Source organism: Marmota monax, unplaced genomic scaffold, assembly GCF_021218885.2.
Source record: "Marmota monax isolate L192 unplaced genomic scaffold, Marmota_monax_Labrador192_F-V1.1 WCK01_AAM20220418_F8-fsc00023, whole genome shotgun sequence".
NCBI classification, from domain to species: domain Eukaryota; kingdom Metazoa; phylum Chordata; class Mammalia; order Rodentia; family Sciuridae; genus Marmota; species Marmota monax.
In genome coordinates this window covers 13,712,090-13,735,000 of record NW_026692907.1, presented here as the reverse complement: position 1 = coordinate 13,735,000, position 22,911 = coordinate 13,712,090, and the positions used below count along the sequence as shown (strand labels likewise).

Genomic DNA, 22,911 nt, shown 5'->3' with positions numbered 1-22,911 from the left:
TTACAGGTTGACCAATGCTGCACAACTCATCTTCCTTTTGCATTTACATGACTTCCACAAGATCAAACTGATAACTAGATGGCCATTAACCCTTAAGTTTAAGGTACTTCAATATTACACTGCCCTCTAGGTTGAAGCCAGTGATAGTCAACATCAGGAGAAAGCATCAATTTGGCTTAAAGCCATTTGCCCTTAACCAAAGAGCTCCAGTTTTAATCAGTATAACCTGAGCAATATATTCCTGCTGCACTAACACATCATTATGATTGCTATTTTTTCCATACACCCTAAATCTCTGCCATAGAAATATCATGTGGGTCCATATGTAATCTTAAATTTTCTAGTAGTTACATTTTAAAAAGTAAAAAGGTATCAGTAACATTAATTTTAAAAATATTTTTTATTTAACAATATAACCCAAATATTATTCTAATAAGCAATCAATATAAAAAATATTAACAGGATAGTTTATGGTCTTGTTGAACATTAAATTTTGAAATCTAGTATATATCTTATACTTAAAGCATGTCTCAAGTCATACTAGTCACATTTCCAGGACTCTGCAGCCATATATGTCTTTAATAAATAAGGGAGGTATATCCCAAACTTTGTTCTATAGAATACTAATTTCATGGAATGCTAACACCATGTTTCATTAATTGAAGTCTGCTATTTTTCCACACTTCAAAGATTTCTCCAAGCAAGACATATCTTCCAATCGATTAAAATTGACAGTGCTTTTTTTTTCTTTTTCTTTTTCTATTGGTACATAAAATAATGATATGCAGTACAATCAATAGTGCCTTATGCTCTGTGTACATAACTCTCATGTGAAAAGGAATTTCACAGTCAAGTAAGTTTTTAGAAAAGTTAAGTAAAACAAAGCAGGCTTCTGTCTTGTAAGACATCTCAGAGATTTTAATATGCTAATGTAAATTTTTAATCTCCAAAAGAGAGATATATTACAAAGCCCCCCCCCCACACACCGACCCAAAAAGGCACCCAAAGGATACTTTTATTTCTTACTGATATTTTGTGGAAAACTATGTTCCACTAAACACAATATAAGATACTTTCTTACCATGCACTGTAGGTGAAGGGCTTCTCGTGGGCTGAAGAAAGGGGTCACTGGAGGCGTTGGATGTGCTCAGAAAAGAACCCAGCAAATCTGGACCTGATGGTTTAGAAGGTGCTCCAAATGGGTCAAAGGTGGTACCTAGAAAACAATAGTAAAAATACATTGCTTTGTTCTACAAGTTCAGCTATTTTATGACTATTGAAGAGTTGTCACTATTGCCTGGCCCTAGGCCAAATACTTGAGGAATCAGGATGATGTGTGCCTCTAGACCTGCTCCACAGGCCCATTCTATCCTTGAAACTTCCTCCATAGCTAACAATGGATCCCAAGGATTTCTGACCACACAAGAATGAGCCCACCTTTTGTAGATCAAGGAGGTGTCTAGACTTATCTGTTGGATAAACCATAAAAACAATAAATGAAGGCCCCCTTGACCTCTGAAAATCTTAATAATGTGAAATAAGTCAATCAAGATTACAGAGAACCTGAGAAGACAAGACTGACAGAGGGTTTTGATGACTAGACTGTGCTTGTGTAAATGTTCATGCTAAATGAATTATGAACAAACATCAGAAAGAGGGCCTTTGCTATTCAGATAAACAGTAGGAAATCACAACAAATAGTTACATTTAGTTTTGTCTCTAAACGGACTCTGGCTCCCTTGAAAGTTAAAATGAGAGTAGTGGGGAAAAAAAATTAATTCGTGTCATGTCTTGCTTGGGTCCTGTGGAATGCAAACATTTCCAAAACATAGCTTTTCAACAACCTGCTAGAGGGCTGGGATTGTGGCTCAGCGGTAGAGCGCTCGCCTAGCACATGTGAGGCCCTGGGTTCGATCCTCAGCACCACATAAAATAAATAGATAAAATAAAGATATTGTGTCCAACTAAAAAATGAATATTAAAAAAAAACCTGCTAGAAACCAGATGCAGAATTAGTGAAGCAAGGAAAAGTTTGTGAATGATGAAAAGACCAGAAGAAAGTGGGAAGCCAGGGTTATTGGGAATAATGCTCCAAGAATCAAGACTCCATCCTTTCTGAGAGTTTACATTGTCTTTCATTAAGAAGACCTCAGCTGATCCTCAATGTCATCCTGCCAGATAGAAGTGGCATCATCTTCAGTCTACAGACAACAAAAATACAACTCAGAAGATCCAGTTTCTTGTCTAAGGTCAAGAGAATAAGACTGGGACTCATGCTCAAGTCTTCTAACTCCAACTCTCAGGAATTTCCCAAAAGCACTTCACATTTCTTACTGTCATGAAATGAATGGGATGAAAATTGCTGAGATGCATGGAGTTAATTGGCCCTTAATTTGTCTTATTGAACAAGGCACAAAATCCCCTTCAGTCTTCCTGAGATGTCACTTCTTAATCTTTAAACACTGAGCTAATGGCTACTTCCTAGAAGGGGATTAACCCATTCTGAGAACAGAGGAGAATCAAACCACTTAACCAACCAACCCTACTTCCACAGTGCAGGAAGGACACATAGCTTGATAAGATTACAGCCATGACTTCTTTCACACAATGCTCTCCTGGAATCTGCTGGGCCACAGACAAGCCTCTGTTAGCAGCAAGGTACTGACAGTTTCAGACACTCTGTCACATGAAATAGATCCCTTATCTCATTTAATATGCACAAAACCTGTATTTGGGGTAAACATGGGAGTTCATAACCCACTTGAATCTAATGTATAAATATGATATGTCAAGAACTTTGTAATGTTTTGAACAACCAATAAAAAATAAATAAATAAATAAATAAAATAAATAATATGCACAAAACCTTATCTTTTCTATAAAATGAGAACTCCAAACCTTTTAGTGTAATTATAAGAGTTCATTGGGCTAATCCCTCTACATCTGGGTTTGAAGCCATCCTCTGGAATATGCTAAAATCTCACCATGACTTGGCACTTTTAATATCACCTTAGGTCAGAGACATTCTCTATAATGAAAAGTAAAATGCTGAACATCACAGATAAGAGCTAATTTAGTTCCCTAAGTAAATTCTGAGATAACCAAAAACTTCTCTGCATAGCCAAAGTATATGCAGAAAACTACAATTATAGGAAGGCACTGCAGGAAATCTGAAGGAAAGCTCTGGAGTACAATGGCCAAGTTTTGGACCCTGACCCCATTGAGTATCAGCTATATATGCTACTAATTCAACTATAAAATGGGGATAATGATAACAAAAACCCAATAGAGAGGTGCTAATAACTGAATCATGTTTAGTGTTATATTCCACATCTGGCAAATGGTAAATATGTCACAAACATTAGCTGGGGTTTTTTTTTTAGGTTTTATTTGCGGGGGGGGGGCTGGGGATTGAACTCAGGGGCACTCAACCACTGAGCCACATTTCCAGCCCTTTTTTGTATTTTATCTAGAGACAGGGTCTCACTGAGTTGCTAAGTGTCTCACTGTTGCTAAGACTGCTTTTTAACTGGTGGTCCTCCTGCCTCAGCCTCCCAAGCCACTGGGATTATAGGCACCCAGCATTAGTTGTTACTTTTTTTGTTTTTAATTTTTTTTTAGATGTTGATGGACTTTTATTTTATTCATTTATTTATATGTGGTTCTGAGAATCGAACCCAGGGCCTCACACATTCTAGGCAAGTGCTCTACCACTGAGCCACAACTAGCCCTGTTACTTTTAATAATAATTCATTCATCTACATCTCCAAAAAAAAAAAGTAGCTAAAGCCTCTCAGGCCTGAAATCCTGACAAAAGAAAAATACCAAATGAATAATATTTCCATTTTTCTCTTGTGTTCTCCAATTAAATGAAGACCTAAATATAGACTTCTAAGGGACTTTCAGGGAATTGAAAAGGCCCAGCTTATTAAGACAATTCTGCCTTTCTGGCCCAAAAGTTATCATTCAAATCTCAGAACTACAGAGCAATGGAAAAAAATTACCTTCTCCCAGTCGTCGGGTTGGCGATGCGGAGGCTGAGGCTGCGGAACGGCGTGGTGTCGACTGGGTGGATGCAGGTCCACTAGGGTGAAACACATCTTCCACCCCTGACTGTCCAGCCTGGGCAGGAGCAGCTGCACCTCCACCCCCAAACAGGTCACTCAGTAGTTCAGAATTGGAGGGAGGCGCTGCCGGTGGAGAGAAGTTCTTACTCACATCAGAACCTTCTAGACCCAGAAGGTCCACCTCCTCAGGGGGTGGTGGAGCGGCTGGCTCCTGCTGCTTTTTGCTGGGCTTCTTGGCGCCATGATGTCTGTCACCATTGGCATTGCCATGTGGACTAGAAAGGGTCAGAAGTTCATCGTCGGATTGCTCGCTCTCCTGATTCACTAGGGCAGCATGATCCTCCTCGCAAAATGATTTCTCTGATTTCTGATCTAAGGAAGACCAGTAGCCAAAGAAAGAGTTAGTTACCAACCACGGTGCTGTTGGGGTTTGTTACATTATTTGCACATCATTCCAGAGAGAAGGATTCAGCCTTGAGCAAATAGTGCTTTGGGATCCATCCAATGGAACACTTTTTATATTATATTCATCTATCATGGCTGAGCATCTGAGATTCAGGGCAGCATTAGGATATGGAGTAGGACTCGGGAGCCAGGCATCCTGGGATTGAACCCCAGCTCCACTACTCACTGGCTCTGTGACACTGGGTAAGTTACCTTACTTCTCCGTTTCCTCCTCAGCAAAACAGGGTAATAAACAGTACCTCACTCACAGGCTATTATGAAAATTATGTGAGATAATATTATAAAGTGCTCAGATCAACAGCAAGGAGTACCTAAATGTTGTTGTTGATGATGATGATGATGATTTTTATTCTGAACCAAAGAACATTCTTCTATTACTGAGCTACACATCCAGATGCACACTCTCTAATCTGAACCTCTCAGAAAAGTTATAATTTTATTTTGAGATAGGGTCTCACTAAATTGCCTAGGCTGGCTTCAAACTTTCAATCCTCCTGCCTCAGCCTCCTGAGTAGTTGGGATTACAGGCATACAGCACCACGTCCAAGTCAAATTTTTATTATCATTACGATTATTAATTTCCAGGCACTAGGCTAGGTGATTTTTTTGGGGAAAAAAATAGAACAGTAACTCTTCGTCCTTTGTGGACACCATTCACTGACTTTTTATTTCTCTGTGTGGCCTGCAGACAAAAGCAAGGCCGTTCTCCCACGGGCTGATGCAGAAGGAACTCACACACCTGCTGAGTTCACAGAATGGCTCTGCTTCAGATGGTCCTTATACCAAGCTGAAAGAAGATACTTTCAGCATAAAATGGGCTCAGCACAAAGGCCTCTTCTGGGAAAGGACTAGAGAGACAGTGAATGACTTTCCAGGCCTTGCTTGAGATGAGCTTCCCACAGAGCATTGTTATATAATATAATGTGAGTCAGATGGACTCACATTCTGAATCAGGTTGAGGTCCACACCCCTAATACCCAATTCTGAAATGGAAAAAAAAAAAAAAACTATGAAAAGAGAAAGGCTTTCCTAAGTTTGGTGCAAACTCAGCTGGCAGAAAAACCTGACTGGAATGGATATGATATTATTTAGACTTCATTAGTCTCACTTAGGGTTTTCCTTACAGGTTTCGCTGAAGAAATATTAGCATGCTTGATTACAAGTTGTTGTCTGAGATACCACTGGAGATGTTAAGAAATATCTAGCTTATATACTGTATCACCTATCTGCATTCCTAAACATATCTAGCTCTAAGAGGTTCAGATAAAGAGACTGTGCGTCTGTGCTAAAATCTCTTTCAGAGACTACAGAAGTTATTTATAATTTACAAATAGTTTACAAAATTGGCAATGGAAAGGTAAGAGTGAAATTTTACTTATTAAAGTCCTTACTGTGAGGAAGACACAAGGTAAAAAAAAAAAAAAACAAGAAAATGTTGCAAAATCCGTCTGCTGGGTTTATTGACTGGGTTTATCCAAGTTTGAGAAATTTGGGGTTCCACTTCTCAAAAGAAAATTCTGAAAGTAAGTCTTTCAATTCCAATGAATTCTATGGATAATTTTTTCAACAAACACTGAAAACATCTAGAAGCTAAAGGAATAGGAACTCACATTGACACATCAGAGGAGTGTCAACTAAGAGTTTTAACTAGGTCATCCACAGAGCCATCTGTCACCCTTTCCTACATAAAGTCCCAACTATTCAATTCTACACCAAAGCTTGCACTTAATCTCAGCAAACTCTAAAGTGAAGATAGCTGATCTATATGGATTAGGATGCCAATGCTACTAATGGCAGCAGTCTGAAATGCTATGTTGAGAAGGATCTGATAACATCTTCAGGTTAGGGAAAAAAAGAATACAGTAATGGAGCCCCAAATTTATGCTAATGATTGTTAAAATAAGTGACAGAGACATAGAGGCCAGGTGTTTGCCTTACCTGTGTCAACGTAAGCTCAGTTCTGCCCAGCTAGTGCTCAGGGCACTTTGGAAGAAATGCTTGACTACATATTTTTAGAATATTTAATTGAAGGCAGGAAGCAGAATTCTTTGCTAATTTATTTATATTGTCAGTAGTCTAAAGGGGGATCTTAGAAAATATCACACTTATCCATCAAACCAAGAAAGACACGGCCAAGAACACAGCACAGAGGAGATAGAAGTCAGCTGAAAATGGCCTTCTGCATCAGTCTGAGTGCATTCATGAAGTTGAAAATAGGGAATTTGAGAAAGGAATGAGGGGGAAGGGTATGGAATAAGGGGAAAGGAGCCTGAATAACTTCTAATTGCTACTTTAATTTAGACTGCTTCGAAAGCTAAGTGTCTCTACAGAAGAATCACAATCATCTAACCATGTAAAGTTTGAGAAATGCTTGAAAGTACCTTGCCAACAGAGAGAGGCAAAGAAGCCACTTTGCCCCAAATTCCTGGGGTTGTCTGGAGGGAGATCTGCTGGAGCCTGTCCTGCAAGACAAAAAGCCACGTAGCACCAGTGAAACACAGGGAATACGCAATGTGCTAAATAACACAAACTTTTGACCTGAAAAATAAATACCTCCTAAGGCCAGAGTATCTTGATGCTCCTGGTGAGAAGAGAAGAGGATACTGGGGTTGACATCTTTTGTACAGTAATGCTCCCATGGTGGGGTTAAGTCTACCGCTTTGTCCTGGGGCTGTAGTTCTACATCCAGCGTCACCTGAAATAGCTGAGGGTATTTTTCTGGTACATCACATGCATCTAACTCAGGCCTACAAAGGGATTTAAAAGAATAAGGCCAATGAAAAGCAATGAAACCAGCATAAGGCTCAGCAGAGCAACCACCATAGGTAGACTTTCAGGTTAACTAGAAACTCATTTCTAGAGAAGACTCAATCATTAGCTAGATATAGTACTTTACTTTTCTGTGTCTCAGTTTCCTCATCTCAAGAAAAGAGAATAAAGTCCTATTCAAAGAATACGGAGATTGCAAATATAAGAGCACTCTGGAAAGCAGAACTGATACATCCAGCCAGGCTGCCCTGGCATAGCCAAGTCAGGTATTAAAAGAGTGAAACAGGCTATGACCGACATTCTGAACCTTGAATATCTGTCCCTATCCTGGCCCCAGCAATGTTCACCTATCACAAATTTGGCTACCCCCAAGTTATCAAACCACCCTACGATATTGCAACTGAGGGCCAATGTCTGGTACAGAGGGCTCCTCCAGAACCCTGCTTTAGTGTTCTAGCCTGTTATCTATTCTGATGGATCACTAATCATTCCATACCACTGATTTAACTGCCATTCCTGAAGGAAACATATGGAAATACACAGATGCAAAGGATCAAAGTAGTAATACTTTGTTCCTTCTTTGTCCACTCTTGCTCCCTGTATAGTTTGGGTCTGGAATGTCCTCCAAAAGCTCCAGTGTGGAAAGCTTGTTCCTCAGTGCAGTGATGTTCAGAGGTGGGGATTTAGGAAATGATTAGATCATAAAAGCTCTAACCTTATTAGTGGAATAATAAGGTAAATGGACTATATGAGGTGGAGACTAGTCAAAAAGACTGAGTTCTTGGGTGTTTACCATTGGGGACTATATCCTGTCCCTGGCCTGCCCCACCCTCTTCTCACTCTCTCTGCTTCCCAGATGGCTTGAAGTGAGCAGCTTTCCTCTGCAACACCCTTCCTCATGATTCTTCTTCCTTGAAGCTAGCCAACTGTGAACTGAAACCTCTGAAACTGTGAGCCCAAATAATTATTTCCTCCTTTAAATTGATATTCTCAGGTATTTGTCACATTGGTGGGAAACTGACTAGTATATTCCTTCACATGGCAATTTTAGACCTTTCTATTTGAAGTCTTGGATCTATTCGAACTTCTTAAGACAGGTCATATTCAATGGAAAGTTTTCAGATATATCCAGCCTCTCTGTGTGGTGAAGCTACACTCAATGATCTAGCAGCACAGGACTCAGGGGGAATGCACCATGGCACTAAAGAAACTCAACACTGCACAGCTACCCAGTGCAAACAGGCTTTCAGTCCGAGCAGTACTTACTTGGTGAACTTTAATACTGTTGTGTCCAGAGGTATGAATCCAGAATGAAACTGAAGCTGGAATATCTGTGTATTGGTCACCTAAAAATATCCAAGAAAAAAAAAATTACAATTTACCAGTGAAAGGGGAATGCGATCAAGATGTTATATTTTGGGGAGCCATGAACCTTCAACTCTTTCTACATCTGAATCTTTGTTTACTATGAATATTAAACGTCTCCCACTTCTCCCTTTCACGAACTCTGCCTTGGAAAGCTGTTTCCGCATCCACTGTTTCCCCATCCCATGTTCTGGTACACTGCCATGCTTCCACTCATCGTATTCTTTCTTCCCAGGATGCCCTGCTCCAACCCAATGAACTCATCCATTTTGGCCCACCGTTGAAAGGCATATCCTATCTGGAGCCTATGGGGGCTACCACTGGCTAAAACAAACTGTTCCTATTGCAGCACCTCATCTCCCCTCCATATGGTGTTATGGATATTTTAAACATGTGTAAATTTTTCCTGCTGGGCTGAGTTTCTTAACAGCAGGAACACAGTCATATTCTTTTCAATCCTAGACACCTAGGCAATGGCTAGAACAGAGCATAAACTCAGCGAAATTTGTTTAATTAAAATATGATTACTTGCAACATCATTCTCAAAGCCAAAGAGAGGCAATAACCCAAATATCTACCAATTGATGGAAAGATTAATAGAATGTGGCATAGTCATACAATGGAATATTACTTGGCTATACAAAGGAATGAAGTACTGATGCATGCTGTTACATGGATAAGCCTCAAAAATATATGCTAAGTGAAAAAAAGCCAGCTACAAGACACCATGTATTGTATGATTTCATTTATATGAAATCTCCAAACTAAGCAAACCCTCAGGGACAGAAAGTAGGTTCATGGTTGTCTGGAGATAAGGAAGAGGAAATGGGTAGTGACTGCTAATGGGCACAGGGTTTCTTTTAGGGGTGATAAAAAAATGCTTTGGAATTACATAGTTCTGATGGTTGCACATCCTTTTGAATGTACTAAAATCCACTGTATTACTGTATTATATACTTTAAAAGGGTGGCTTTTATGTAATGTGAACTTTATCTCAGTAAAAAATTTGGGGAAAAAAACACAGTTATTTAATTCCACAGTAATCATACCAAGAACTTTACTAAGTCATACCTCTACAAGTCTCAGTATCTTCCCCTGTAAAATGAGGAAGATGGACATAAGCAACCTTTAAAGGCTCTTCCTCATTCTTAAACCACAACTCACTCAACCCCAAAGTGATTGGGGAGAAGATTAAAAAATATTACTATTAAAAACTCAGATGAGCTAATGCCATGATTCTTCCAGAAAGCTTACCTTAGCTTGCAGCCGGCTTCCAATGGTTGACCTCAAGTGATACATGGAGACAACCACATCTCCTTGCACAGTGATGTTCAGGGGAATGAAGATTTTTCCATCTTGGACCCGGTATTCTCTTTAAATGGAATCAAAACAGACATTAAAAGCTATACAGTCTGGTACAATTACACAGACACAGGCATAGTGCTCTGTGGCCTGGCCAAGAGACCCATCTGCCTAGATCTGGACCTAGAAACCATTTCTTATCTTGAGCAGAAATGCAGCCCATGCCAACTGAGGGAAAACTGGTTCCGCAATGGGAGGACATTGGTCTGATGGACTCTCAATCTCACCTGGACTTCCAGAAAGTACAACTGACCATCTCTATTTTGCTGATGACTTATTTTCCTTAAATGTATCATCCCTTGTGTGTTTACCTTTTCCTAACCTCAAGCTAGTAGTAAAAGCAGAGATTAAAGGAACAAAAACTTCAACCAAGCTACGTATAGAAACAGGAATGCCACAGTCTGTGAGAGCCTTGAATACTAATCCCCAAATTCCTTCTATTCCCAACTATTTGCTCTTTAGTTACCACTTATTTCTTTTTCTCCACCCCATTTTCAACAACCTCCCACTGGTATCTCCTTTTCATTATAGATTCTATAACTTCTCTAATTATGTCATCATTTACATAGTTGCTCACTTAGAGACTTCATTCATCCCTGATTCACTAAATCCCATCAAGGCCATCTCCCTCTTAAATGTCCAGGTCCTCTGTCCCTCTACAACATGCACATTTTTTTTTAAAGATGTGATGGACCTTTATTTTATTTTTTTATTCATATGCGGTGCTGAGAATCCAACCCAGTACCTCACACATGCTAGGCAGTGCTCTACCACTGAGCCACAACCCCAGCCCTCCCCACCCCACTGTCTCAATGCTCACTGTAGCTCATGCTAGTCCCTTAGCCTATGGCACAGCTGGATGTGAAAAGGAGCCATGCCTCCTTTGATTTAGTTATGCTTGTCTATGCTCACTACTGACATTGAATTTTTTTTTTTTAAATCAGCCATTCCACAGTGATATAGACCTGCAGGAAGAACACAATACAATTTACACAGCAATTGAGCAGTATATAAGAAGAAGTAAAGGAAAAAAATCATAAGACTCACTTCATTCGTTCAAAATCTGTGCAGGTTGTATATATTTTGGTTTCTCCAATCAGTACATCACAGTAAGGGCGACATCCGTTTCTCTGTTTGTTGAAAAAGGGTATGGGACTGACAGTGATGGACTTGATCGTGAGAGGCTTGAAGTGAGGGCGATAGGGCTTGTCTGCTAGTAAGTCACACATATAGCCCAGGTACCTGAAACAGAAGATTGCCGTTAAGGGGCCCGTCACAACAGGAGAAGCAGGTAATTTTTGCTATGAAGTTTGTCCTTGCAAATCTTTAAATTGCAATAAAAATTTGCTGTTATTTTATTCAACATTAATTAGCAAAAGAGAATGCAGATAATATTTTATCCACTGACCTTGCTGTACTTCCCCAAAGAACTGATAACAGGGTATTTGTTAAATCCAAAAGCTTATGGGAGATTTAGAGTAGCTTAATATTTGTTCATCTATTCTTATTTCATTTAGCAGATTAAATTTACCGCTGAAGACCAATTTTTGGATGTTAAAATTTTATCATCAGAAGTACTTTTATAATCCAAAAAAAGTAAGAAGATACAATGTAAATCAGGGGAAGAAATTATGACTAAACAGAAGAAAATAAATAGTTATTATCTAAAGAGGGTTTCCTTTTTTAAGCCATTGTTCAGATTATCTGTTATAATCCACTTCCTTGTTCCTCTCATAATAAAAAGTGAATTTTAAAACATCTCATTCTCTCTACACTTTGGCATTTCCTCTTGTTAATTGTGATGATCATCTGATAAATAAACCAGCTACTGCTGGTATTTCAATAAAGACCTAAATGATGCATCAGAAAGGGACTGGTCTTAGAGCTTGAGATCCTGGCTATGTGCATTAGGTATTTTTAGACCTGGGGCAAATTACAACCTATCTGAGTCAGTTCTCTCACCTGTAAAATGAAGGAAGAGATAAGCATTCTTTAAAGTTTCTTTCTAATTTTAAAATCACAAACTCATACGGGACTCATGAACGTGCATAAAAATCCAATATCTTAATTAATAGTTTCCATAGTTCAGAATAATGTCAGATAAATTAGAAGAAAGTTAGGAAACTACCTACAGGGCAGACTCCAAACTGTACACAGTAGCAACCAGACCACACTTGCTCAGACCCTGCACCTTGCTTACTGTACCTCCTGTGGGATGGTGACAGTCCAATTCCTGGTCGCTTCGCATACAGCAATCGAATAGCAGGGCCAGGAGTAGAGTAGAGATTACAGAAAATGAACATAGCACCAACCAGAATTGACGATGCCGCCCGTCCATCCTATCAAAGATGATGCATAAAGTCATCAAGAACATGATCAAATCTGAGAAAGGCTGCACTTGCAATTAACAGAAGGAGGGGAGAAATCCTCCTAACAGTTTTTCACTTCAAAACTGTTCATTGGAAAACGAAAATTTGTCCCAGCTATCAAAATCACAAAGCAGCAGGAAAGACTTTTTCTTAGGATAAAACTCACTCTATACTAACCCAAGAAGCCCAGCAAAATAATTTGACTCACTTAAATTCAAAGAAAAATAATGTGATCTTTAAAGTAGCTCTGGACTTTAAAGTTGCATTAGACTTGTGGCATCATAACTCACAGATGAGGCCTCTTGATTTAGGACAAGAAGTAAAGAGCTCACAGATTAGGCAGATGCCACTTGATGGGATGTGTTGCATAAGTATTTAACTCAAAATGTGCTCCAACATTAATATAAAATTTAAAATATCAATTGATACAACGTCATTCAACATAGGAATAGATCTTCTATGAACTGAATATTTGTGTCTTCCCAAAATTCATGTTGAAATGCTAACTTCCAATGCAATGGTATAAGGAAGTAGGCATTTGAGGTGGAGCCCTCATGAATGAGATTAGCATCCTAAGAACAGGGCACCTCTCTCCTTCAGTCTTCCCTCCTCCCTCCCTCTCTCCTCCCCCACTCCTTTTCATCTGCTCTCGGCATATGAGGATACAAAAGAAAAGACAAACCAGCCCTGAGAAGACACTGAATCTGTAGAGACCCTGATCTTGGGACTTCCAGTCTCCAGACCATGAGAAATAAATTTCTACTACTGAAATCAACCAGTCTAGAGTGTTTTTGTTTTAACAGCCTGAGATGACTAAAACAACATTCAGCAACACTCCAGACACAGCCTCTTCTAGAAGGCTCTTAAGTGAACAGCTATGGCTCACTCCGTCTTACAAAGCGCATCCTTATACTGAATGTGTTGAGTTGAAGTCTATTCCTCCTCAGCTTCTTTTCGGTGCCCTTCATTCTTCCTTCCATGAGGAAAAAAAAAAAAAAACAAGTCTACTCCTCTCTCCTTGTGACTGTCCTTCACTGCCTGGGGTGCTCTCCATCAAAAGTTCTATTTTCCAGGTGAAAACAAAACCAATCCCTTGGATTCTTTGTCCTTTGAAATTTCACTCAGAGAGACCTCTTCATTTAGTATGCTTTTCTGAACAGACCAAAGTTTTAAAACATCAACCTAAAATGTGCTGCCCAAGGGGAAGTGCAAGATATGAGTGCAAGATATCACCTTTCTTAGTCTGGATACTGTGCTCTCATGAACATAACTAGAATAAACGAAGGCTAAACCACATTAGAAGCTCCTGTTGATCTTCATATCCACCGAAAGCCCTACTTCTTTCTCAGATCACATGGTAAGCTAATAGACAAACATGCTTAATCTTTCAGAATCAGAATTTAGGGCTGTTCATTTATCCTATATTTAATTTCACATTGTTAGTTTCTGTTAAACAAGTAAACTACAAGAACTTTTTAAATCCAGGTTTATTATGTGACCCTCCCAATTCTAAGAAAATGCATAAGCATGATTTCCACATTTTCATCATTTTGTTAATTTAGAAAGCAAAGTATGCTGGGCATGACGGCAGATGCCTATAATCTGAGCTACTCAGGAGGCTGAGGCAGGAGGATCACAAGTTTAAGACCAGCCTCAGCAACTTAGCAATACCTTGTCTCAAAATAAAAATTTTTTAAGTGGGCTGGAGATGTAACTTAGTGGTAAATTGTCCCTGGATTAAAGCCCAATATGACTAAAGAAATAGATAAATAACCATCAACCTACTGAAATCTTCTCCATGAAGATACTGATCTATTGTTCACCTACCTTAGGAAGCAAATATTCAGCCCCCATCCAACTAAATATATATCAACCTAGGCCAAATTTCTCCATCTTTTTTTTATAAGCAATGTTATTTTATTTTTTTTAAAGAGAGAGAGAGAGAGAATTTTTTAATATTTATTTTTTAGTTTTTGGCGGACACAACATCTTTGTTTGTATGTGGTGCTGAGGATCGAACCCGGGCCGCACGCATGCCAGGGGAGCGCGCTACTGCTTGAGCCACATCCCCAGCCCAAATTTCTCCATCTTGACTGCAAGAAACTAGAAAATCTCATGCAGAAATTCAATAAACTAGTCTATTAGCCTAGCTGCAAAATGTCTAGTTGGTTTGATATTTATATTTATAATAAACCCATGTGGACTCCTTTTTTTTTTAATAAGAGTTTAAAAATTATCTGAGAAAAGATTCATTAGAATTTTTCCCTGAAGGGCCATCAGGGATCACCAGCTTATAACTTTTCAGTATCAGCCTCCTTCATCTTTTGAGAGAAATCCTTTCCTGTGGCTTGCCTGGCACCTCCTCTTCCTGTTTCTTCATAGGACACTGGGGATCTAGAACTGCTTCTCTGAGTACTTTTAGCAATCTGTCATGTAATTTAAGCCCTGAAAGTAGATTTATTTTGAGTACTGTGAGGTTTTCTTACTACCTCAATATCTATCAGCTCTGTCTTAATTATTATTGTCAACCCCTTCTCAGGAAGGCGAGGGGAAATCATTCAGTAATATCATAGCAAAAAAAACACAAATATATATATATATATATATATATATATATATATATACTCTGAAATTTTTAGAAGCAGTAAATTATTTCCAGTACTATGCTCAGACTCCGTTGGTGCATTCACTTTTTTCCTGTTTTCAATTGCTTATTCAAATCTTGCTTGTCTGGGGTACAAGGGTAACAAAGACACAGTTCTTTCCTATAAGATGCTAACAGTCTAGTGGGAAAACAGACAGGAAAACAGCTTAGTATGGTGCAGTGTGATAGATGCCACAGAAAATACTAAGATACCCAGGGGGAGGATCTGCGCTGTGAAAATGCTTAGAAGAATCAGAAAGATTTTATCACAAGTTGAGTTTTACAGGACAAGTAAAAGGCCTGAGTGAAAGGGTTAGAGAAAGGCACTTTACAAAGTCAATGCCCAGAAAAATCATCAGTCCTCATGGAAACTGCTCTAAAACATAGTCTATTTAAACTATTTACAAGGACGGAGGGAGCTTCACTCTTATATTTATTCAAATACAAATTGTAAGAAAAAAATAAATATGACAATATGTTTGTGTCAACTCTATTCACAGAAAACTCAGTGCATTACTACCTATGTACCCACAGCTTTTATTTTTACCTCTTTTAGAATACTTGGCACATTTTAGAGTCCCTGCATTATGTGGGTTGTGTATATGTATCTGCCTCTCCCAGTAGTATTTAAATTTTAAAACAAAAATAATACATTCTTCCTCATTTTTCCATTCCTCGAACTGCCTAGCTTCTAAGTAGAGGCTCAATAAAGCTGCAGAACTCAAATGTTACCTATCCATCATTCTGGACAGGACCATCCATATCTGACCAAACCAAACCACAGATACCAACTATGGGTACTCACCAAGCAGTGGACAACACAGACGTTTTTGGGATTCTGTAGCAGCCAATTATACATATTCCGACACACAGCAAAGAGGTTGTGCAGACTGGGAGCCTGCCTAATGGGCCAACTGCATTCTGAGACCTAAGGAAACATAGCAAAAGGAAGAAGGTGTCACATTGAACTTCTTCTGAAAGTAAGACCACATCTCCTTGTACTATAGCCAGGAAAAGTTGGGAACAGGGCCTAAACACAGAAAAAAAAAATATTTAATGCAGTAATTTTTTTTTTTAGTGGGGGAGCAGGATTTATCGGGGATTGAATTCAGGGGCACTCGACCACTGAGCCACATTCCCAGCCCTATTTTGTATTTTATTTACAGACAGGGTCTCGCTGGATTGCTTAGCTCCTCACCATTGCTGAGGCTGGCTTTAAACTCACGATCCTCCTGTCTCAGCCTCCCAAGCTGCTGGAATTACAGGCATGTGCCCCTGAGCCCAGCTTTAATGTAGTAATCTTTAATTTAAAGAATGCTATTTCTTGTAGAGGCATGAAAATACATTGTGAAATGCATTTTAAATTAAATAAGACTTTTTAATTATTTTTTTTAGTTGTTGATGGAACTTCATTTTATTTATTTATATGTAGTACTGAGAATCAAACCCCATGCCTCACACATGCTAGGCAAGTGCTCCACCTCTGAGCCACAACCTCACCGCTAAACAAGACTATTTATGCTACATATTTTGTTTTTTTTCTATTCTCTGAGGTAACATAGAATTTAATTTCTATTAAGTATTAAAGCTTTTACCTGCCTACCAAATGCTTCACTGTTGGCTTAGGTTGTAAGTCCCACAGTGTTCCTTAATTTTATCTTGGCTTTCGTTAAAACATGGTAAGTGCAGTAACATGAGCCAGGGGAGGCTATGCATGGGTCTTATTTTTCTTTTTGAATGAAGGGATCTACAACTCCAAAGGAGAAATCTTTTGTATCTTCATTTTCTTAATATACATATCCATTTAGCATGTTATGAAGCATCAGGAATACTTCTTGGTCTGATTTGTACAACAAACAGATAAGACGAACATTATGATGCCATTTGGTAGATAAGAAAACAGATTCAGAACTTGTTTTGTCCAAGGTCACAATGCTGATCCACACCAGCACTGCAGTTCAGGTTCTCTGAATGTTAATCCTTATATCACAACGGGCTACTGGTTAAATATTGGGTATGAGCCTAAATGGTTTAGATATCACTAATTTAACTAATAAACAATAAGGAGAACCTTTGACTTGGGCAAACTTCACAACCTCTTTAAATCTATCTTTCTTCATGAAAGATGGTGCTGGTGCATGGTACCTACCTATGTACCTAACAGGGCTGTAGGTATTACACGAAAATGTATTTCCAGGCCTTAGCTCAGGATCACACAAAAAAACAATCAATAAATGCTAGCAATTATTGTTTTATCAAGTAACTGCCAATGCAAAATTCTGAGATCAGAAAGAGTTGGCTGTGTTTAAAAAAGTGAATGAAGCTCTGTATGGCAAGAGTGAAGACCAAAGGACCAGATCATAAAAGGCCTTCTTAAGAAGGTGGGAGAACACTTAAGAAGGAAAGTGACTCTCAGATCAGTATTTCCCAAAGATTTCTCATGCATTAGCATGAAAACCGGAGGTGGAAGACAAGAGACTAAAGTCAGGGATGCCAATCAGGAGGCTGATGAGGAGATAAGTAAGGGATTAATGGTGGCTTAGGCCAGCCTAGAGGCAGTGGGTGCAAACATACCTGAGGGGCTCAGGAGCCAGAAAGAAAGTGGAATACCTGTACCTAAAATGACAGGCAGGAAAAGCCAAGGATGATACTCTTGTTTCTGGCTTGAATGGCCAGACAGGATAGAAGCAAGTGCCATTTAATGAGACAGAATTCTGGAGAAAGAACAGGTTCTATATGAGTGGTTTCACTAGAAGGTACTCTGCAATACCGTGGTCTAAGAAAACCCAAGTGTCACCTTCCTCATACTTGACAGTGGAAAAGGGAAGCAGGAGGAGTCTCTTTGGTTGGTCCTTTTTTGTTAACCAGAGAACAACTGATCAAAATATAAATGGGAAATTATTTTGGCCTCCACAGTATTGCCTCGGAAATGAACACGTGGAGTTTCCCTGTCTGAAGCTGCCAAGAAAGCCCATTCTTTTCAGTTAATTTGTAAGTTTTTTTCTACAAAATAATTGTGCATGGTGGCAGGGAACAGTCCAGATTATCTATTTTTATACACTTCTTGGAATGATAAATATGGTTTATTAAACAAAGTATTTGAAATGCTTGACATAGCTACAAAACAATCCAGGGTGATCCAGCACTGGGCTTATTCATTTAAACTCCAACATGATTCAGGCCTATTCTTTACCCGCTAAATGTACTCCCCATTTGATACTCAAGGCATAGAAATGACATTGAATTAAAAAACTGGAGGTCATCTTTGTGCCTCTGTCCTTGTATATATTTGTGTCTGACAGCTTTTATCAGTAGAGCATCACAGTTAAGACCACAGGCTAGATTTTTGCCTGTATTCATCACATAGTACCTGCATTAATTTCTCCAAGCTTCAATTCCCTGTGTGTGAAGTGCAAGTGAGCATTAAAGGATTGTGAGAATTCAGCAGCACCACCCGAACACACAGAGTGCTATAAGACACTCACAGAGACAATAAGCTAACTTACTGTCAAGCTGCACTGAATTGACTGTTCATACTTGTCTCCCTCTCTAGCAACAGAGTTCCACGAGAAAAGAGACCACAGCTTCTTCATCTTTGTAACCTCAGAGTTCACCAACCGTGTGCTGTTGCTCTGGTGGCTGGTGCTCAGCAGTTACTTGCTGAGTGAGGGAACGAACAAAAGAATAAAGGAATGAACCCCATCTGACACTCACTCTCTTTTTATAATAAGATTTGTCTACCTGTACAATATCTTGAGGAAGGAACAGGTAAATCAAGTTTGTTTTGCTTTCCTAAAAGTAGATTTGTTGATTTCCTAAAAGTAGAGGAAATTTGTTGTCTTAGCAAATATTTTTAAAGGTCACACACCAAATTTCAATATCTGGAATGAGTCTCAGCTAAAAATGGGCTAAATTGTTTTTAGCACAATAGGCTAATAGCTCCAGAATCATTAAATCAATCAAGTAAATAATATTAATTTAAAGAACTCCATAATTATATATTTACTTGATATATGATTATATATTATTAGGCAAACATATAATTAGAATTTTTTTAAAAACAAGTGCTCTGTCTATAGGAGGACAAACATGAAGACATACATGAAACAAAAAAGAATTTTTTAAAGGAATTAAGTCACTGCAAGCTCCTTTTCCAGCTCTCTGGGGTTCATTATCTATGTGATAGGCAGAATAACCAGCTATGTGACCCCCTGGTGCTGTTTCCTGCCTCCCTGAACACCTCCTGGCATTGCTGGGCATTAGGAATACCATGTTGATTACCAGGCTGCCTCAATACCACCCTGTGGGAAGGGGCCAAACCTCACTGGGGCTGAGTGCCATTCCATTTTCATCTCTCCATTGCTCTCAGCATGAGACAGCCCGGGCAAGAGCCTTCTGCTCACTAAGCACAGGAGCAGAAGGTGCAGCAGAGAGTCAGACTGAAAAAACATGTGCAGTGTTTTATGAACCTTGAATCATTTGTGAAAAATGGGTATTTCAATCAATTGCTTATTATAGCATTTTATTATTTACTAGTGATATTAATCATAGTTACTACTTCCTAAAAGCTAAGCCTAAGCCAGTCACTGCTAATCAAATATATTTCTTACAATAAACCTACAGAAAAAAAAATTGAAGAGCATTTGTGAGATAGTTACTCATATTGCCATATTCATCTTACACAAGAGACACAAAAGAAAACAGTCCCAGGAGAGGTGAAATGACTTTTCAGGAAGAGGAACAGCTGAAATGTGAACCTAGGGTAAATTTTAAAGTTTGAAATTTGTGTCTATTATATGATTTCATCTCAATAAAAAGTCATTGAAATTTGTGTACTCTCCGCTATACTTTCCTATCTGATGATCAGTAAGAATTCCATCTTGCATTTGAAGGGCGGTAACAGGTTCAAGTGACGGCTGTGTTTTTTTAAGGTCAAGAGGCTCAATTCATATAAAGCTGCATAACTAGAACATGGGCTCCTTGGTCCTCCAGCTCCCAAGCTAGACACTGTTTTCTACACCATTATTTTCTGTCCTGACACTAATGCATGGTGACAGAGGGAGAGATGAGGTCTGAGTTGTAAGGTCACAATTCTACACTCCCCAACTTCAAACCAAAGCACAAACCATTAGGAGCTGTAAGGACCTCCTCAGGGGGCTCTGAAAGGAAAAGGGGAAAGAGACACCGACTTTCAATCATGAGCCCTTTAATAAAGCCCAAGTCAATAATACATTTTCCTGAAATCAAGAACAAGATTTGGTGGTTTAGAAAAAAGTCAAGAGGAAGGAAGAGTCTAAAAGACCCAGCTGGGCTACTGGTCTCTAATAGCTACTAACAGCACTCCTTCTCAAACTGTCCTTCCTGGGTGGGCAGAGGGAGAAGGAGGGTCCAGGTGGCACTGGAATGGCATTATTCAGAACATAAGAACTTTAGGGCCAGGTTAGACTTCTCATTTATTACCAAGAATTTTTTCATTAACTACCAATAGCAACACCTAGAAATGTGTAAGCAGTGGTTCTTGATGTTCTGAAGTTTAGCTATCAATTTGGGCAGAAGCCAGAGTGGAACATGGGAACATGGGTGGGGGAGAGGTGTGAGTACAATGTTTATGTTGGGGTTGATTTTAAAAGTTTGGTAAAGATAGTGATGATGATTATACAACACCATAAATGTAATGTAACTGTATACTCAAAAGGTTTAAAATCATATCTTTATGTTATATATATTTTACAACCATGATGTCTGTAAAAGTGGAAGCAGAGGTTTAAGTTCTACAGCCCAGGGGTTCTAAACACACAATGGAACTGTACGTCCTTTTAACTCTGGTTAAGAATGTTTGATTTAGATGATGCATCTCCTTGGTCTCCAGGACTTTACTGTCAGCCTCAGAATTTTTAAGTCCTCAAGGTGGATACTGACCATGAAGAGTCAAAAAACTGACTTTCAATACCTTCTTTGCAGTCCTGGGTAGGTATTCTAGCACCTCACATTCAATGTGGGATCATCTGCCCTGTATTGTTTTGAGTTGAATCCTCTGCTAAAGTCAGACAGTTCTATTTCAATTTGGCTGTACGCTGTTTCAAATATAAATACAAACAAACAAACTACTTTGTGATTATTTCATAAAATTCCCATCAATTCGTGTGACTTCAAAGAATACTTGTTAGTTAAAATACAGAATGACAACCCTCAGCACTCAGTAAAGTAAAATCTTCCTGGAAGCAGTGTGCTTTGCCACCACCACCTATATCCCCAAATATGTAAACAATCCCATAATCAAAGTGTAAATGGACTGAGATATATAATGATGTAGAAATACATGATGCAGACAGAGTTAGACTCCATGAGTCTGCAAATAAAACCAGCCCTACCCCTACATTAGATCTTTTCCAGCACTGGTTATTTATAGAAACCTCTGCCATCTATGTTTATTAAAATAAAGTTTAATTGCAGATCTAGCACTCTACTAAACTACAAGCAGGAAGAAATGGCTCTAATCCTCACAGACTGGAGGAGGAGAACCAAGAAAACTTTTCTATGTAATGCAAAAATGGGATGTAAATCAATTCATAGTCTTAATGCTGGGGAGAGTAAGGACTATGGATTTAGAAAGAGATGGATTAAATCAAAAACATAGCTAAGATGAAAATACTAAGGCTTCGGGACTATCTTCCTGAGACACAACTGAGTATTGAGGGAGAAAGGTCAGAGGGTCCAGTTCCAATCTGCCAAGTTCTGGGTCTACTTGGGAAGAGTCCATGATGTGCTTTACAAGAAAGAACTGGAAAACCCTGTTACATGAAGAAATACTCCCTTTAGCAAAGTCAGGCTAACAAAGAAGAGAGTGGAGGTGTGTGACATGGATGGCATTTTAGGGAGAAGGTATAGCTCATGCAGAAACTCTGTGTGTGTATGTGTGTGTCTGTGTGTGTGTGTGTGTCTGTGTGTGTACATTTAAGCATCCCTGGTTGGAGCATGGACTTTGAGGGCAATGAAGAACAGTAAAACCTGAAGCCACAGAGACAGGCAAAGGCCAGATCATGAAAAGCTTCCTAAGACAAATTCTACCATTTGCATAGACAAGAACTGACCCTGTTCCTTTTACCTCTATCAACCTTACTCCCGTTTTCAGGTCCAGCTGTCACTTCTGTCTTCCTGAACTGGACTCCCTCAGCAGGTTTTACAAATATTATTTGCATCTGTCTTGAATATGACCTGGGTTCTCTCTCCAAGTAGGCTTAAGAGCCTTGAAGATAAGAGCCAAATATTTCTTTTATATCTATACCTATTAATATTTCTTGACATATTTGTTCTTTTAAGAAACATTTATTAGCTATGCCAGGCATTGTTCTAGATATCAAACAAAATAAACATTCTCTCTGCTCTCCTAGGGCAAGAGAGAGCAGCCCAGAGCAGATGCTTAAAGCATAATTCCTGATTCCTTTATTAAATTGTTAAATGCAGTCAGAAAATCTTAACTATACCAAAAAATGCTTTTCTTTAAAGATTTGTTTATGAAGACTGCTTTTTATAAATACTATTCAACATCTTCATAATGTACAATTCCTTCTATAGTGATATTATATCTTTATTTACTTTTTTGAGGGAAAATGTTCCAAACTATCACAAATCTTTCAAAACCAAATAAAATTCCATGAAATATTGTGCAGAATATTCCACTGTCCTTCAGTTATGAAAATGATGACTCAAAAAAACCACAATTAAAATATTTAATTTACATCAAGTTAGAAACAGAATGTTTACCTACATTTTGGTTTAATGTTAATGAATTTGCTCTGAATTACATAAAAGATGGAATAAAGTCAGAATGATAGTTTACTACAGTGAATTTATAAGAGGTGCACTTAAA

The 22,911-nt window shown here is 38.7% G+C and overlaps 1 protein-coding gene across 10 annotated transcripts in view; it reads right to left on the bottom strand.

Moving 5' to 3' along the window:
* Positions 1–22,911, bottom strand: part of Dnajc6 (DnaJ heat shock protein family (Hsp40) member C6) — a 168,619-nt gene that overhangs the window by 23,105 nt on the left and 122,603 nt on the right. For all 10 annotated transcript variants that reach the window (XM_058581561.1, XM_046451147.2, XM_046451150.2 and 7 more), the window contains 9 exons: positions 15,847–15,969; positions 12,234–12,367; positions 11,076–11,270; positions 9,921–10,038; positions 8,568–8,647; positions 7,086–7,279; positions 6,914–6,994; positions 4,005–4,439; positions 1,082–1,216 (listed from right to left, as the gene is read on the bottom strand). In XM_058581561.1, coding sequence (XP_058437544.1) covers positions 1,082–1,216; positions 4,005–4,439; positions 6,914–6,994; positions 7,086–7,279; positions 8,568–8,647; positions 9,921–10,038; positions 11,076–11,270; positions 12,234–12,367; positions 15,847–15,969 — 1,495 coding nt within the window. The remainder of the gene's footprint in view (positions 1–1,081; positions 1,217–4,004; positions 4,440–6,913; positions 6,995–7,085; positions 7,280–8,567; positions 8,648–9,920; positions 10,039–11,075; positions 11,271–12,233; positions 12,368–15,846; positions 15,970–22,911) is intronic.